The following is an 18,485-nucleotide window of genomic DNA, read 5'->3' as shown; positions in this document are numbered from 1 at the left end:
GAAATAACAATGACAGCCATAATGTAAACATGTTAAAATCATTTTAATATCAAATAAATATCATCCAAAATACAATATATAAATCTCATTATGAGACATCAGTATGTATCATATAATCCAAATGAGTAGTTTTCAGGACACAGGTTCAAATGTATTCTCAGCGTATCTCATGATACTTCTTAAAAGCCCTTTTACTCTTGATCAGTGAAACCACCCTAAAGTTTCTTTCCACGAACAGTGGTGTGTGATCTCAACACGAGGTGGTGCTATAAAAAAGTCTGCAAAGTTTTCATAAAAACATTCAAGCTTTCCTTACTACAAAAGTTTTACTCTTCCTGAAACCACATCAGTGTAAATAACAATCCTTCAAAAGATGACCTTGACAAAACAATACAAAATTGTGTAATAAATAAGTAATAAATAGAATAGCAGGATCTGGGAGCAGCCGAGCGTTTGAGAGACCCTGCCATGGGTAGGTGGGGTAGTGTCGTATACACAGTCTCTCTCTCCTCATTTCTATGCTTGTGACACTAGAAGTCTGACGAAGATCTAGAGGAAGAGGAAAGTAGGCCGTTACACAGTGTCTGTTATCTTTGTTTATTGCAAAACACACTATGCCTGTGGGCACCAGGATGTATCTTAAGAGAACATGTGACATTTCACCCCCCCCAAATAAGAAATAATATTATGCATAAGAAAATAAAGTCTATTTTTAGGTCCTTTATGTTTTGTTGTATTATGACATTATTTTCATGACTATCACGCACATTTACCCCATATTTACCACATTTATTTCACATTACTGTAATTCAGTCATTTTATATTTTTTTTTTCTTTTTTTTTTGCAATTTCAGTTATTCTCAAAGATGATTCTCATTAGATGCTCATTACTGTAACAGATTAATTAGTGATAGTTTTTTTTTATTATTATTTAAAGCAGCTGAAATTAAAGGCTAAAACAAATACTACCATTATTGGAAATAACGCTTTATAATTTAAATAATGTATCATAGTAACTATACTAAATGTACTAAATATACTATAACTACAAATATTTAGTAAACTTAGTAAATATTAAATTATAAAGTATATATATATATATATATAATGGCATGCCTTACAGTAATGATATTAGTGAGTAAAATGTGCTTAATTGTTGAAAAAAATAAAAAAAATAATAATAATAATGTCACAATCCAAAAAAAAAGTCATACAAATAGGCTTCCTTTCCTTTAAGCAAAGTTTAGCTCTTATGTTTGTCTTTTGATTTTGGGGTGAAATATGAGCTTGAGTTTTGTGAGATGCACCCTCTTGCAGTTTAAAATTATTCCAAAGAATCGAAGAGTTTATTAAAACAAGAATGCAAAACGATTGAGTTTTGAACGAACCTTTTGTAGGAGAGTTTGAAAATTCTGCATAAACGTTCGGCTGTCAACCTTGGGGTAAGAGTCACATGATTTGCATTGGGCTTCCTGAAACAGAACGTCATACATACGTATCAGATCTGTGTGTGCAGTTATATTCCTTAAATGTATATAAAAGCAGATATTTGCAGCAGTTATTGTTGCATTGGTTTGCTTCTTACCTGTATCTCTTTCTGACTGCAAATGGAGACAGTTTTTGTCTGTGAACATGAAGAATAAATAAATGAGCAAACAGAACTCTGACTTTAAAGGTTGTACAGTATGTCTGTTCAAAAGCATGCATGCATTTACATGCAATTCACTCTAAGTCTTCCATACAACGTCCAGTTGTTAAAGACAGTTGCACTTTACAATCACATTCAAGCACAGACATAATAAACATAATTATAGCAAACATGCACTCACAATGGCTGGTTTGCGCAGATCACTGTTGATTATCGTCTGTGACTTCTTTATATTTGACCCGTTAAGGAACAACACTTTAGATCTAAAGCATTCCAGTGCAGATTTAATGCAGCATTCCTGTGTAAACAAAGAAAACAAACAGTTTAGTGCAAAAGCAACTTTTATTGAGGTTTGTAGTCAGATGAGGGATGGTCATTCGAAATTAAATAAACACAGTAGCCCCCCCCCCCCCCCCGCCGTATTTATACCATGATCAATGAAAACAAATAAATGCTTCACACTGCAACCCCCCCAAGGAATTGAATCTGTTATCTGGAACAACTGACTGTCGTCAGTACTGCATGCAGAAATCTATACATCTCAAAACTTACATTTCCCTTCCGCCCATGAATCCGTTTTCACAGAAACTATGAGGAAACACTTTTTTTTTTTTTTTTTTTTTTCATGCAAAACCCAAGTAAAACTTCTGAACTTCTTCTTAAGAATATACACAATCAGCTATTGTTAAGAGTCATTAAGAAAAAGTTTCAGAAGACTTTGCTTCTTCGGGTCGACTGAAGTCAATTAGTAAGAAAACACTGCATTTATACAAAGATTTTTACAAATTTATACATACTGCTGTTGTCGTATTACTCATCCAATTTCTCCTAAATGAAGCATACTTTCTCCTGAGCAAAATGACTTATTGTCTCGAAAAAGGAGCAATTAAAAAACAAGAGGGTGTTTGCCAAGAAAAAGATGACTAAAAGTTGCTAAAAAAAAAAAGCCTTTGTCTGTTAATGTATTGATTCCAGCACAGCAAACTGGATTCATTGAAATGAAATCCACCCACACATTCAGTAACGTGTTTGCAGATTAATTAGCCTGTCGCACGTTGAATTGAAACCAGCCTCTTTTTAAGGTGTGCTGTTTAAAAGTGACATTAACCATCTATTACTGTATCACACCAGGCCAATTCACTGAGTCATGCAGAAGCTGCGATGAAACGTTAACCCTAATTGTGTGGTCAATGTTAGACCGCCAACGATTGTAATGTAGTATTCCATTTTTAATACTGACACTCTTGCCAAGATATCTGAAAGAGGCAGAACAAAAATGAAAAGGTTTCCTACCTTGATTTCACCGGTGATGGGTGAGTTAATGAAGTTTGTGTTGTTGACCTTGTTTGAATAAAAGAAAAAGACCATTTAAAATCAGACCATGTATCAATTAATACTTTAAGATGCGGCGCAGAGCCCGTGTAGAGAATCAGAAATCGACTTACCATTCCTTTTAGTTTGTCGACATAATGCCTAACTCTATTCAGCATGAGTATATTCTGAGGCTCCTCTGCTCGCGCTACAAGCCAGCATGCCACTGCGAACAGAACACACATAGATGCCTTCATGTTTGACTTGTAAATTCAACACCACTATGCTTTCTATATTGCGACTTGGTTTGATGTCCTTCATACTGTCTGCAGGTACAGATTCACCTTTATATAAGAATCCTTGAGGACCCTGGAAAACCGCTTCTTTGTGGAGATTGGAAAAGTGGAGGGACAGAACAATGAGTAATTAGTTTTTCTTTTCCACTGGCCTTCGTCATGATTGTCAGTCGAAAGAGATGTAATCGAGAGGCGCGCGCGCGTGGGTGTACGGATGCTGCGTGTGTTTCTCTGTGTGTGTGTGTGTGTGTGTGTGTGTGTGAACCTGACCCAGACTTTCTGCACACTTGGCAGGAAACTACAAAATGCTGTCAGTTCCTCTTCTCATTCTGAATCAGCAGCAGATCCGTGTGTGTGTGTGTTTCTGTGTGTGACTGAGGTGCGGCATCATCAAGTAAAGTGGATATTAAAAGGTGCTTTTTACTTTGCGGCTTCCCACACAAACCATATTGATTATAGACAAAAACAGGAAGTTTAATGTACTTTTCATGTTCTGAGATAAGAATAGCTCATACGTCCCCCTGAGAGGTGAAGATGACATATTTGCACCCCAACCCTGCAGGACATTCAATTAGATTATGCAGTGCAACCTGTCGAGAAAATGCCCTGGTCATATTTAACCCCAAATCAATTAAAATGAGCTTTTGCATAAAGCAAACGAAGCCTACATTTGTGACCATTTTTGTCAGGACACTTAAGCACATTTTACACCCCAAAGTCCAGACGTTTTACTATTCCCGTTGTTCTCAGTGATGATTCTCATTACCATTACACACTATTACAGTAAAAAAGATGCGGTTGTACAATGTTGTTTCTCAGAGACAATGAAAGGCAGTACCAATGGAGTACTTCCTAAAACTTGTGCGACCTTGCGTCCACATGCATGGACATTGTATTTTGGCTTCACTATACGCGACGCATAAATTCATTTAAACTGGCCGAATACTGTTCACAAGACTCTAGACTGTCATTTAAGGGTTTAACTTCTGCCGCACCGAGTCATGTGACACAACAGCATGACATTGATTTCCTTGAAGCACTTCTACGGGTGCAGAGCCAACAAAAGTGCCTCTGGTAAGAAAGCTCTTCAAGCTTTTTAATTGAAACCAGTTTGGGTGTAAAGAGTAGCATCTCTAGTTTCGTTTGATATGCCGCTTTAAAAAATGTATTAATTTTTCGTGCGTCAGCGCACTGATAAGCATAATGTCCACATACGTGGATTTTGGGACATTATTCCCTTAAAAGTTACAAAATACATTTTTTGTTATTTTGAGTAACTTTCAACATCAACACATCTGTGGGTCATTTCGATTCATTTTAATATACATTTTGTTATATTTTATTTTGTTATCACTGTACAATATGGCTCTATTCATCAACATAAGTAAATGCATTCCTATATTCACTGTGCATTTTCACATGGGCTCATCCAAAAGCTGAAACATGTTGCTTTCAGAGGCTTTATATGGAGTTAGGATGAAAATAAGGTGCATTTCAAACTGGTCTGAGACCAGTGCAGACAGACAGCACACTGGAGGTTAAGTCATTCACTAAATAGGGAGCAAGGGAGCATCCTATAGCTCTCTATGCTGTTAAGTGCATTCACTCCTAACATCCGGCCAAAAGTTCAGTTTCAGGCTGCAGATGATGTTTGGATCACTCAACATGTTTGGCAGACATGTGACAATGATAATCAGTACATAGATTCAGAATTTATAATGTATACATTTTATTTTAACATGGTTGGCAGTGATTGGATGATGCTGGACATTACTTTGAATCAGAATTATTTATGCTAATTTCTGATGTAATGTCTGTAATGTCTCAAAAACATGAATAATCAACACTCCTGGAAACATGATAAAAAATCTGATGAAAAAAATCTGACTTTCTATAGCTTGGTACTATTTTAAATACTTAGTCCCACTGTCCACATACAGTATGTGGATATACATTATATGTATATATATTTTTGGGAAAGCTATTTGCTCTAGATTTTTATTTTTTGCTTATTTATTTGGTGCTACTAGTTACAAATTAAAAAAGGGAAGTGGAAACCTGCACACAGCCGTCACGCTTGGTTCTCAGGAGGTTAATTCTTTACCATTTAAATAATATATCATCATTATTCGCATTGCGTAAATGAGAACTTAAATAATGAACTTGCTCAGAAATAATGTCACAACAGGAGACTGAAGGAAAAACAGCTAATGAAGAATTCTATTAGATCCAAAGTTTCCAAACTTTTTACAGTATCATGACACGTTATGAAAAACCTTATCACTTGCACACGTCACAGAACAGGAAATGATGTCGCAGTGCACATATGAAGAACCCCTCTGTCGGCCAATCAATGGCTTCAGGTCATGCTGAGCAGGAAGTGGTGGGCGGCGGCTGGCGGATATCATACCCATAGTGTCACTGTGGCAGGGGAAGGCCCCATAGTGACCCCTGGGCCTATACTGGGGATTCCTCTGCTCAGACGGTGACACCTTCGAAGATCATGGAAGACTGTTTGTGTTCAGGTAAAAACTAAATGATTCAAAACTTTCCTTGTTCAGTCATGTCAAGAGCTTCACCTGGAAATCACAATTTGTGTGTGGGTGTGTATGTATGTATGTATGTGTGGGTGTTCAAGGTGAAATGCATATAGTGACATAAATGTTTAATTCGCAGACTAATATAAGTTCATTAGTTGAGTTAATTGGTTTGTGGGTTAGCACAGGTGATACAGTTCATGTTATCTGTGGCTGGTAAAAAGTTTTGAAAGCGTGAGAAGCAATTAAGTAAAAAAAAATCACATTGTTAAACATTATTTTTAGTTATTATTACATGGGGTTAATTATGTTTTAGATTTGACATTAGATATTGTCACTTGCCACTTTTTCCAGCAGGATGGATGGATGTATAGACACTTAGACAAACTGATGCATTCACTTTACAATCTCTATTTAAAAGTTGAAGTCTACTTATAAAAAAATGCCTCTATTTGAAATGTTATAATTTAATAAAAATCTACGCACATTTTATTTTTGCAAACTACTCACCTTTTAGGTAAAGTCACCTTTTATGAATTTGCCCAAATTACGTGGTAACATTTTCTAAATTTTCCTTATTAAAATCACTCGAAACGGCTAATTTATGCTTAAACACTTAAAGCTTTACACTCAACAAACACAGCGACTGAAAATTACGTCTGGAACACCTGCTATGATTTTTTCACCTCTTATGAGTTTGCATTCCTGTATATTATTAGCATAACAATTACAAAAAAAAAAAAAAAAATGAGATTTATATAAAAAGTTAAAAAATAAACTTTTTTTAATTTATTTTAATTTTTTTTTTAATTTTTTATGTTTAATTAAAAAAAATAAAAATAAAAAAATAAATAAAATAAAAGCAGAATTGGCTGAAAATTAAATATTTTGTATAAATTAAAAGTAAAAAAAATAAATAAATAAATACATTTTTTCCAAAAAGCTTTAAAATTATATTTTGATTCTCAGATTTTCAGTGTGCTCTCAGACTTTTAGACCCCACTGCACAAATCAAAGCAATTTGCACTCGAGCAAGAAACGTCTATCTTTCAATATTTATATTTTTTAAACTTCATTTGAAAAAGCAGTTTTCCCCTTTTACCATTTATGATGACTAACTTCACAAAAGTCCCAAATTCTTAGCTATTTGACATTTGCATACAAAAATAATGCAGTGCAGTGGAAAGTTTGTCTCAGGTGTATCTAAAGGCATGGCAAGATCACAGAAACAGATTAAATATTTTTGTTTACCTTAAAGATGATACTCAATATTTCCACTGAAGGAAAAAATGTGCTTTTTGAGAGTTTAAATGCACCTCAACACAAAATCTGACACATCCTAGAAATGTAAGCGTAAATGTGAGTTCCCAGAGTATCTTCATATTAGCTAATGGTCATAAAATATTTGAGGAAATTGTGTATTTAAAATAATCATGATACTTAAATGTGGGAAAGACCCTAACAGTGATCATAGAGAACCTATAGCTTAAATAGACAGGATATTTCAGTGTGTGAGTCAGTTTCTGTTGTGTATATTTCCATCATAAGATGAAACCAAGCAAAATTCTGAACAGAATTGTTACTCACAGTTTTTCTGTTAAAACAAGCTTTTCAACCACATCATTTAAATATCAGAGGCTGTACTCTGGTGTTAAACAGATTTAGATCAGGGTTTGCAGATAGGTAAAACCAGTCTTTTGTCAAAGTTAACGGCTTTTCCACATTCATTAAATCATTGTTTCACCGTATTTTTCTGAAAACGGGTTATAAATGATTCCACTTCCTCTGGGCTGCCCTCGATCAGGAGCTGTAAGCAGAACTTGTGTTTTGCTTGTGTTGTGTAATGTATGTTATGTGGAGGTGGATCACACATGCATGCTGATATAGCGGTGGGTCACAGATGTGTTCAAATGGCATTCAGCCAACAAAACAAAACAGCTGATTACAAAGAAACTGACTCACACTCCAACGAGTCTCCACCAGACAGTTTTGACTTGACTGAGTCACGTTCTAGTTTATGGTTTAATAGCAATATAAATCAGGGTTAGAGATCAAAAATGATACATGATGAACCTGCTGTTCATGGTCTAATCACGGAGGAACTTCTGTACTCTACACGAGCATGTCTCTTTCTGATATTTATCTCTATATGTCACACATGTCAATTCAGAAAATACATTAAGGAACAGAAACTACAAATGCAGTGCGTGCATATACATTTATTAGTGTGTACACTCCAAAACATCATTTAGATACATCTAAATGAAATGGTCAAGTTAAAAAAATATTATTTAAAATGACTGAATCAACCTGTATATATTAGGTTGCATCATAGTCAAAGTCATTGCTTTGTTGCATTAATTGAAAATGCCCAAATCTCTGCATAAAGTTTACTCACACTTTTCAATTAAATAATGATTTATTTTTAAAATGTGTAGATTTGATTAAGTTCCTAAATGTGACTGAAAGTTTCCTTGAATTATAACATTGATGTAACACATTTTCTGGATATAAATGTTAAAAGAAAGGATTTAGGACTAACCTCTTCATTATATATTAAACCTACCGATAGGAATACACTTTTGCATGCAGATAGTTTTCATCCCATCTCTTTAAAGAAAAGCCTACCGAATGAACTAGACTGAAGAGAATCTGTGAGGAATATAGTGACTTTGAGAGAGAAAAAAAGAACATGTTATCTAAATTTAAAGAACGAAATTATAAGGAAGATTGGTTAAATAATACAGTTAAAAAAAGTCGGGAAATGTATTTGGCCCATAAAAAAATCTAGGCCCAACCCAGACCTGATTTATTTGTATTAATTCTACTCCAAAAACTATTAATATTAGAGATGTGATACAAAAACACTGGTATGTCCTCCAAAGCAGTAGCGGTTCTAGCTTGTATGACGCCCCAAAAGTTGTTGACCTGGGGGGAGATTGCCCCCACCTCCGGGGGGTGCTGCCCATGTCGCCTATGTCGCCCATGTCTAAATCCGCCACTGCTTCACAGCAATTTGACTTTGAAGGATACATTCAAAAATATACCACTGGTTACCTACAAAAGGGTAACCAGTAAAAAAAAAAATAGAGTTGCAAAAGCCTGTCCATGAAAAGAAACTTCGTTAAATACTCTAACAGGTCAAATTCCAGCAGGTGTCTTTAAATGTGGCAATTGTACTAACTATCAATTTACCAAAAATGTAAACATTTTCAATCATCCTAGAAATGATAATTGTACTGACATAAAAAGTTTTATAACATGCAAAACAAAAAATGTGATGTACATTATTCAATGTCCATGTAAGAAGCTTTATGTTGGAGAAACATCCCGCCCTTAAAAGGAGTGAATGACAGAACATAGAAGCGCAATAAAAAGGAATGATAAAAACAGTCCCGTTGCAAGGCACTTAATAAATCCAACCATCCGTTATCATCCTTTTTCTTCTTGGGTGTTGAACATATAAAACCTAGTACAACAGGTGGGGGTATTGATCTTGTGAGGAAAAAGAGAGAAGCTTTTTGGATTTTTTTCCAAAGGGGGGTGAATGAGAATTTTTCTTTGAAGGAATTTTTGCAATGATTTTTGTAATCATGATGGTTCTTATGTTGTTGATTTTTTATGTTGAAACAATTGTGTCTGGATTTATATAAAATTTATATATATATATATATATATATATATATATATATATATATATATATATATATATATATATATATATATTTTATTGTTTTATATATATATATATATATATAAAACAATAAAAAAAACAATATATACATATATATATATATATATATATATATATATATATATATATATTTTTTTTTACTTGATATATATATATTTATTTTTATTTTATATATATATATATATATATATATATATATATATATTTATTTATTTATTTATTTTACTTGATATATATATATTTATTTATTTATTTTTATTATATATATATATATATATATATATATATATATATATATATATATATATATATATTTATATTTATTTATTTATTTTACTTGATATATATATATATATATATTATTTTTTTATATATATATATATATATATATATATATATATGTGTGTGTGTGTGTGTGTGTGTGTGTGTGTATATTGTCATTTGTGAGGTGTGCAAGTGAATTGTGGTCTATTTGAAACACCATTCTGACACTGTGATTAATTGAGTGTCTGACTGGCAATGCATGTCCCTAATCAACCTAAAAATTAGTAGAGATTCAACTCCAGAGCCCAATATGATTAGTTGTTCAAGTGTACTTTCAGTGGTCAGAGTTGCTTTAAATGTGCATGTCTCGTATTTTTATCTTAATCATGATGAAGGCCTACGTGCCGAAACGTGTTGGTTTGTGTTATTCATTTTAAGTCAAATAAAGTTTATCACTGCAAGTGTTGCTGGATTTCTCTGCGCCATTCTTGTTGTTTCTATGCACCTTGTGAGTGGGTGAAGTAGCGCCAGATCTACTTCTATAATAGTTTGATTCATTGTCATGTTTATACCATACTGCAGATTTTCTCATGCTAGCAAAAGTGATCAAGTAAGGCAGATCACATATTTCAAAATTCAACAGGGAAGACAAATAACAAAGCACTCTCTTTAATATCTCAATTATGCTTAAAAAAACCCAGTAATCTCACATGAGTTTCAGAAGTGATCTCAGTGTCTTAATCTGTGCTCAGATGTTATTCAATTAGAATAATTGATAATAACTTTAAGAATTTTCATCAATTCTTCATTATCAAATATTTCACAGTGCTCAACAGATCATTACTTAGTGTACATTCAAATAGTTGTTTCGTGTATTTCCATATAATCATATTTGAACTGATCTGTCACATATTATATAATGTTTAACTGCTGAATGGGATTATTTATTCTGTTTGCAGAAAGGCTGTAATAGAAAGAGCAGTGATTAAATCAGGGACGCTTGCCTTTTAATACAAATAACAAAACAATAGTCAATTTTAGTGACTTTGGGAGCAGCATTAGTAGAATGTAATTTTAAAAGCCTTGTTCACATCACACAGCACTTAAGTTTCTCAAAATTACCTTTAAAATAGCCTGCTGTAACAGTACCATGGTAGAGTGGTATCAGATGGTATTACCATGGTACTTTTGTGCCAGGTAAATAAATACTGTATTCATGTACAATGACATTTACACACACACACACACACACACACAACTCCTTCCACATCTTTGAAATGAGTTTTCTTACATTAAAATGACCATGTAATTTCAACTTGAATACTTCAAGTAGAGGGAACCTAAGTAAATAAAGTAAACCCAACACAATTTAACATTTCAAAATAACTCAGTTGAAACTCTTTTAGTGGAATGCTAGCTAGGACAGGAAATGTTAGCATACTAAAAACATGCTGGTAGGAAGCACTATTGAATGCAACTTAATCACTAAGCTATGGTTAGCTCAGCAATTGCTTAAAGGATAAAGCGTTACATAAAATACTCAAAACGTATTGGTCCTCAGCCTAAACTCAAACTCCACTCTTCACCATAATGGTAACCCCCAAAACTACAGCACAACAGAAATTCTTCTACATCTCAACATAACAAAACCTTAGACACTATCAAGTCTCCCCTTTTATTTTGATCTTGCACGAAAGCACATAAAATAAAACTTCATTTTAACATTTACTCTCCCTGTCGAGTCCTTTGCAGAAGCATGCTAAGAACTAGAAATCCTCATGATAATAAATATTCATGTTGTCCCAACACACATGGATTAATTAAAGCTGTCAAGACGATTTTTTAGTTGAATCAACTCAGTTAATTTAAGTTCCATTGGTTACATTATTTTTTTGAGTAAATGGAACATAGGAGTATTGAGTCAAATTAAAAATAGTACAAGTTTTTTGAGTATACATGATACTTCAATATACATATCCAAAAAGCGTGTTAATTCAATTGTACTTTTTGGTTACGTTATTTTACGTAGGCTACTGTTAGTATTTTGATGCTCCTGTTTTGGTTGGAAAATGTCTTTTAACTGCTGCAGTAGCCACAGAGTCGTTCGCTTCAGAAGATATGCATTAAACCACTGTCTTATGGATTACTTTTATGCTGCCTTTATGTGCTTTTCTGGCCACCGTTTACTTGCAGTGTATGGATCTACAGAACAGAGAAATTCTTCTAAAAATCTTCATTTGTGTTCTGCAGAAGAATGAAAGTCATACACATCTGGGATGGCATGAGGGTGAGTAAATGATGAGAGAATTGACCTTTTTGGTTGAACTATTGCTTTAATAAAGACCTTCTTCATCGCTGGAAAATAATTGGATGCATTTATAGGTTTTGTTTAAATTAAATGTAGTTAAATATGAAGTCCATCATGCACCCTTTTAGCTCTCTGAAATATCCCGGTGTTGTGTCGAACTCTGTTTCCCCGTCAGGATCTGTTTCCCCCCAGCAGATCTGTATGGGGGGGAACAGTATCTGATGGTAACATTCTCCACTGTCAGAATGCGTTCCCCCATGCACAAACCTAAGCCTAACCCTTCCATACCCTAACCCTAACCTACACTACCCTACCTACCCTAAATATAACCATAACCATAACCCCATACCCTTTCGGGGCTAGGGGGAACACAATTCGATACAACACTGGTACTGCTTAACGATTCAGTGTGAGCTGTCCGAATAAGATGTTTGACCAATTAATTGAAAAGTACCGACTCACAAGAGTGATGCATTTGTGAATCGGGTGTCGCTTATTCTCATGCAAAACAGCTGACTGAAATGCGGAACACATACGACATGATTGGGAAAATGGTTTTCAGGTCAGTACAATAATCTCCCTCGTCAGACAAGGATCTATCAGTAATGTTTTACTAGGGTACAGCAGAATTGAGGCCTCGTGACCAAGTAATAAGAGTCTAGTGATGCTCCATTGACCTTATTCAGAGCAGCACCATATTTGATATTTGGCATATAGGAATATGAAGTCTCTTCAATGGCACGCACTGTATAATGTCCTAGATCACATCTCATTTTCATAACTCGTACTTTCTGCAGTTTCTTGTTTTCTAAATTTTTTTGGGAAGTCTTAAAAATATCTCAGTCTCGTCAGCTGAACGTCAACAACACCGCTTTAAACGACAGTAACCCATTGAAGAGAATGTAAGTGCCCTCCAAAAAATATTTTAGCCAATTTTTAAGGTTAACGCAATTCAGTGTCCGTCAAATTTAATTGAGTAATCTTTTACAAAACTGAATGAACAAAACTTAAATATATCTATTATTCGTTATGAAATTGAATGTGTAAATCTTAAAAATAGGCACAAATATTTGTGATATAAATATTTGTATATATAAATATTTTTTTATATATATTTTTAATGACTTCAAGGGATTCAAGCCATTTCTAGGGATCATCATATCACATATTATATCCAGAATATCCTACAGATTTGGGGCTTGGCACTTTTGACTTGGGCATGTAACCAACCACATAGCAACGCCCTAGCAACGGCATAGCAATGCCTTGGCAACCACCCACAACAACCTAGCATCGTGGTGGTAATTTTTCCATGGGCAAGCAGCAATTTTATTTTCTTCAGACCTTGTAAAAAAAAAAAATGTTTTAATTTTGCACATTTTCTTGCTCTGTAAACGTAGTTTTAAAACTCACCAGTTGTAAAAAATAAAATAAATGCATTTATGAAAAACTAAACTCAATTAAGTAAAAGCAATTTCACAACTTAAATAATATAATAAAATAAACAAATAAATAAAATAATTTAAAATTAAAACTCCATTTAAAACAATCTCTACATTGAGAAGTAAGGGCAAGGTCTGTTGAACCTGTTTGTAGGTAAGTGTGAGAGTATTTCAGGTCATATTCTTAATACTTTGGAGTTTGTTCATCTCGTGAGCCATATTGTTGATTTTTTTTCTCTATGTAGGCCTCTATCTGTACATTAGCATGAAGACTCGCTGTGCATCGAGAGTGGCTTTGCAGTGTAGGTTGAGAGTTGACTGTGAATTTTCTCTTTTTCACTTTCTCTTAGAGCATCATCATCAGACATGTAGACACAACAACCTCCGATTCTGCATCCAGTGTAAATCCAGCTATAGTCAACAACAAACTGAAGCGGCTCATATTGGGGGCATGTGTGAGGACACAGGTGAATCAGTCTTCCGGCTTATTCAGACTGAGAAAGAGAGGCATGCCGCTTTTGCGGATATTACGGTAAGAGAACAGGGTGATGTGGGTGGGGGATCGCCAATCTAGGTGTATGTACGCTGGGAATAGAGTCACTGTGTGTTTGTGTTTTGTTATGGGATGTGTGGCTCCTTGTGTCCTACTTTACAGTTTGAAGAATTAGATGCCAAAAGGTACTCACATCATGTTTGGCAGTATGATAGCATCAATCACCATTTACTTTCATTCATTTTTTTCCCCCATATAATGAGAGTGAATGGTGACTTGAGACTTTACATTCTGCTAAACATATCCTATTGTGTTCCACAGAGGAAAGAAAGTCATACAGGTTTGGAACGATAGGGGGTTTTGTAAATGATGATATGTCGAATTTTTATTTTTGGATGGACTGTTCCTTTAAGACTCATATTGTATACTAATAAAATATACCAAATGTGTGCCATTTACAAAATTAAAGTAAATGCTATAGTGTTTTGTAAACAAATATAATCCCTTCTTTTCATTTCTTAACAAAATTGTCCATATCAGCAAAAGTAAACCTAAATGCTTGGCCTTTTTTTCATTGTTCAAGCATGCTTTGACAAAAAAGGATAGGGCTTGGTTGCTAGCTATGGTAACATTTGCGGCCTAAAAGTTGGGTAAAGCCAGACAAAGCCACAAAAAAATTGAAAGTTTGTCAGTGGATAGTGCTCATGTACCAACATTTTGCGTGACAGCATTTATGTGCAATTAAACTCTAATATATATACTTTATATAGGATAATGATTTTGTATTTTATGCACTAAAGTAGAAAGGAAAGTTTCAGCTTTCTAATGGTATACTTTTTTATGTTTCTGTCCCAAACCGTCATTTAAATGATCACTGTCTTTGAGAAAATGATTTAATAATTGAAACATCATTTGACAGAAACAGAAGATTCATTCAAGTATACATTTAATTATTAAGGCATAAATAACAGGTTAAGGATCCCATTAAACAGCATAAAAACAACATTTGACTTTAATATAGCCTGTCACATATACTATATAAAATATACAATATATCTATTATATTTGTTGTAATATTATATAATAATACTAATGCAATTTGCAGATTGTAATAATTATGTTGGCTTGACGAAGCCATCATACTGTTATTCTACAAAGTTTTTGTTTTGTCAAATTCCTAAACCGAGACCAAAATGTCTAAAAATAACACCTCCCCGAGCTTTTAAGCTACATCCATCAAACTCGGCACAGACCATCAGATTGTTCTGGAATAGTGTGCTATGTCTTTTCTAACTGATCGGACTTACGGTTTTGGCACAGCATCTGATATAATATACACACTGTATTTATATATATATATATATATATATAGGCCTATGAATATACACATTTAGACACCCATATTATTAATTGAATGGATGTTATAACAGCAATCACATGATTTTAAGGTTCCCCACCTCTGAAATCTCAATTTGACCCCTGCATTCAAGACAAAATATTTTATTAAATGGCATCTACTACCAACTGTAAATGTTCACACTCCATACAAAACCTTCCAGATGAATAAATGGTTATTATTGTTGTTTACACAGATGCCAGTGGGCTACTCGTATTAATAATTATTTTAGCGCTACAGCAAGCAAATATGCACAATTTATTTTATCGGCATAACAGTAAATTAAATAATATGTAGTAAGCACTCTCTGCTAACACAGCAAAATAAAAAATAAAAAATAAAAGGCTTATGTCATGCAGTTGATTTAAAGTTTTGGAAATTAAAATAAAATCCAGTGGAGAGAGTCTTCTTCACATGCTCAAGGAACGATGAAGAAAATATTTTCAGTCATCTCCATGCTGGATCGTTTCGAGTTTGATTGGATGCTTAAGCTATTGCTTTAAATGTGAATGGATGCAAGGAATGTTACAAATGCAGATACACTCGTTTCAGTGCAACTATAATCTCATAAATATGTATTAGCTTTGTATTAATTGCACTACGTTATTTTATATTTGGTTTAAAATGTTAAATTCTTTCAGAAATAAACACAACCCAAGCAGTGACTCAAGTGATTTATATTTATGATGAATTTGACCACGGCCGCTGATCGAGAGTCAGCATTCCCTTCCCGCTAGCAATTAAAGTTTGTAGGCTATATGAGGTGGTGGACCTGAGACAATTTACGGGCCAGGGGAAGGCTAAGCCTCGCCCAGCCTTACACACGCTACTCCTATGCATGTCACGTAATTTAATATAGTACATTTTAGTAAATTAAAAGAAATAAGTTGTTTGCACAAGCAATACATCTGAAAAAGCAAACTAAAACTTCCTGAAAAAGCAGCTTAATCTAGCTTAAGGTGGTTTGCTGGTCTTAGCTGGCCACAGAGCTGATTTCAGCTGGTCAGCTGGCCTGGCTTTCTGGTTTTAAAACAGATCAACAAACCAAAAAAGTCTAAAGGTGACGTAGTTTGGCCCTCTTTCAGTGTATAAGATACTTCAAATTGTAAGCCACGCCCTTTCTGTGTGCCACAGGTAAACCAATAGACAAATATTCAGCATCTATACAGCATTACATCTCTCATCCCTACATTTAACACCTAAGCAAACTGAATGAACAGTTTTAGGAAGAAAATATATAAATGCACGCACATGCATGCATATCTAAATATCTATATTTTACTTTAACAGTTGTCTATAAAATCAGTCATAACTCAAGAAGATCAGCTTTAATTCTAGTGTTACCACACTTACAGTAAATCAATGCTACTTTTTACATTACAACACACCAAACAAGAAATGAATAACAAATAACAAATAGTTAGGGGTACATACCAGTTTGAGCATCGGCCTCAGCTCAGTACAGTGTGAGCGGTTTGGTGTCTGACTGAAAACTAATGGGGTCTCGCACTTAATTAACTTGATATTATCATATCTAAACCAGTGACATTTCTTTGGCATTTAGGGGTTAACAGATCGCCGCTTCTGAAAACAACATAAGACACATGTTGTTATGGAAACGCAGAGATTTAGAGGAAACAAGATGCAAGTTTCTGTCCAGGGGCCCGTATGTGGGAGTATTATTTGTCACTTCAAAGCTAATTTTCCTATAAGAGCGGGGCATCAGATCATGCAGGGTTCGTTTGCACACTGTTGCACGTTGACATGAGCTTTCTGAGAAGAGTTTGTTTGGAAAGGTTATTGGTTAGGTTAATAATTCATGAATGAAAATGAAGAAAGGTATCCATGGTACCATGGTAAAGTAATGGTTTTTAGATGGAAACACCAGGGTACTTTGAATGATTACCATATTTATATACCATCTTATTAACATCTGATACATAAGATGCATCCCATAATATAGCATGGTTCATTACACATACGGCTGCAGTTCCGAAGTGAAATGTCCACTGTGTGGCGCTAAAAACAGCTGACGTTTTTTAAGGTTAATGCTGGAGTTTTAAATCAACAAAACCCACCTCCCTGCCCTAAACCTAACCGATAGTGTCATAAAAAGCAAAAGTGACATGAAAAATACAATTGCTGAAGCAACCACGTCATTTTATGGTGCTTCTGTGACACTTTCGGCTCACATGTCGACTCGTGCGCTCTTCAGGACTCGTATTCCGGTCCTTTACATCGCAAGTGCAACACTCTATCAGTTGAGCTGCCGTGCAATTTAATTACACTCGAACAAGATTGTAAATGTAGTTGGTTATGTAATGCAAACGTTAAAATGAGTCATGCACTATAGTAAAAGTGTTTAGATGTCATAAGATAGCAGAAAAGTACGTGTTAATTAACCGATAATCTGCCATTTTGTGATTTGTGTGAACGTTAATCAAAGTCACTGTTGTTGTAGCGCCCCTAGTGTTCGTTTCACTTGGAAACTGCCGTGATACATACAACGAGCCACGTAAAAATCATTTTGCAAAAATGTAAGTATAATAAAGTTATTGTATGATAGCAGGTTGTAGCATGTCCAAACAAAAACATGGTATTGCCATGGTACATGTAAGCATGGTAGTATTACCACACTGAAATTTGTTTTATTAACCAAGCAAATTTTTACGGTAAATTTTTACTTACTTTTATAACATAATATCGATTAAAGTGAGTGAGTGAGTAACATTTTAGTAAATTCAGTTAGTGTTCCTTACAAATATGATATACATGGTGCTTGAATAAACTTGTTATGTTTTTAATTGTCCTTACAAACATGTTTAACCATGTGCTACAGATCATACGGACGCCTCGCACAGGGAAACGTAATGCATGCAATGTAGTCTAAGAGACAGCATCACTGGCGACATAAATCTGCGGATGCAGACCTCAACACTTGATGCACAAAACACCATGACGGTGACAATCAACAGATAATTTCTGCTTAATTTAAAGACTGCACAAACTTAAGACTGCACAAAACAAGAACAAAAACGATGTAAATAAACTTGCAAACAGTGAAACCATGCAAGCTCATTAATTATTCAAGCCCAG

The 18,485-nt window shown here is 34.4% G+C and overlaps 3 protein-coding genes across 9 annotated transcripts in view; 1 reads left to right on the top strand and 2 right to left on the bottom strand.

Annotated features, from left to right (window-relative positions):
- Positions 1–18,485, bottom strand: part of LOC127413399 (MORC family CW-type zinc finger protein 3-like) — a 212,894-nt gene that overhangs the window by 94,961 nt on the left and 99,448 nt on the right. The gene's annotated exons all lie outside the window — the stretch shown is intronic.
- LOC127413400 (Bardet-Biedl syndrome 12 protein-like) overlaps positions 1–18,485 on the top strand; it is a 75,284-nt gene that overhangs the window by 32,857 nt on the left and 23,942 nt on the right. The window contains exons 1-2 of one of the 3 annotated variants that reach the window (XM_051650541.1): positions 12,012–12,037; positions 13,851–14,032. In XM_051650541.1, the coding sequence (XP_051506501.1) occupies positions 13,952–14,032 (81 nt within the window). In that variant the 5' untranslated portion in view covers positions 12,012–12,037; positions 13,851–13,951. Of the gene's footprint in view, positions 1–12,011; positions 12,038–13,698; positions 14,033–18,485 lie in introns of those variants that run through there. The other 2 variants (XM_051650540.1, XM_051650539.1) reach the window with 2 other exon arrangements.
- Positions 25–7,061, bottom strand: LOC127413408 (interleukin-21-like). 3 transcript variants are annotated; one of them, XM_051650553.1, is made up of 7 exons: positions 7,044–7,061; positions 3,094–3,185; positions 2,942–2,989; positions 1,830–1,946; positions 1,586–1,624; positions 1,389–1,472; positions 25–549 (listed from the first exon to the last, which is right to left on the bottom strand). In XM_051650553.1, exons 2-7 carry the CDS (start codon positions 3,136–3,138, stop codon positions 517–519), a joined length of 366 nt encoding a protein of 121 aa, XP_051506513.1. In that variant the 5' UTR covers positions 3,139–3,185; positions 7,044–7,061; the 3' UTR covers positions 25–516. The 3 variants fall into 3 exon arrangements, with proteins under 3 accessions (XP_051506513.1, XP_051506512.1, XP_051506511.1); XM_051650552.1 differs by lacking the exon at positions 7,044–7,061 and adding an exon at positions 3,304–3,479; XM_051650551.1 differs by lacking the exon at positions 7,044–7,061 and having other exon boundaries at positions 3,094–3,479.

Source organism: Myxocyprinus asiaticus, chromosome 22 (genome assembly GCF_019703515.2).
Source record: "Myxocyprinus asiaticus isolate MX2 ecotype Aquarium Trade chromosome 22, UBuf_Myxa_2, whole genome shotgun sequence".
Lineage (NCBI taxonomy): Eukaryota > Metazoa > Chordata > Actinopteri > Cypriniformes > Catostomidae > Myxocyprinus > Myxocyprinus asiaticus.
This window is presented reverse-complemented; position numbering and strand designations above follow the sequence as displayed.

Bases quoted from the DNA above. Each gene is read 5' to 3' on its own strand.
- LOC127413408 (XM_051650551.1), bottom strand. From the start codon at position 3,216: ATGAAGGCATCTATGTGTGTTCTGTTCGCAGTGGCATGCTGGCTTGTA. The intron at 1,625-1,829 runs GTGAGTGCATGT...TCATGTTCACAG, and splicing joins ATCTGCGCAAACCAGCCATT to ACAAAAACTGTCTCCATTTG. The intron at 1,473-1,585 runs GTAAGAAGCAAA...GTTCTGTTTCAG, and splicing joins GCAGTCAGAAAGAGATACAG to GAAGCCCAATGCAAATCATG.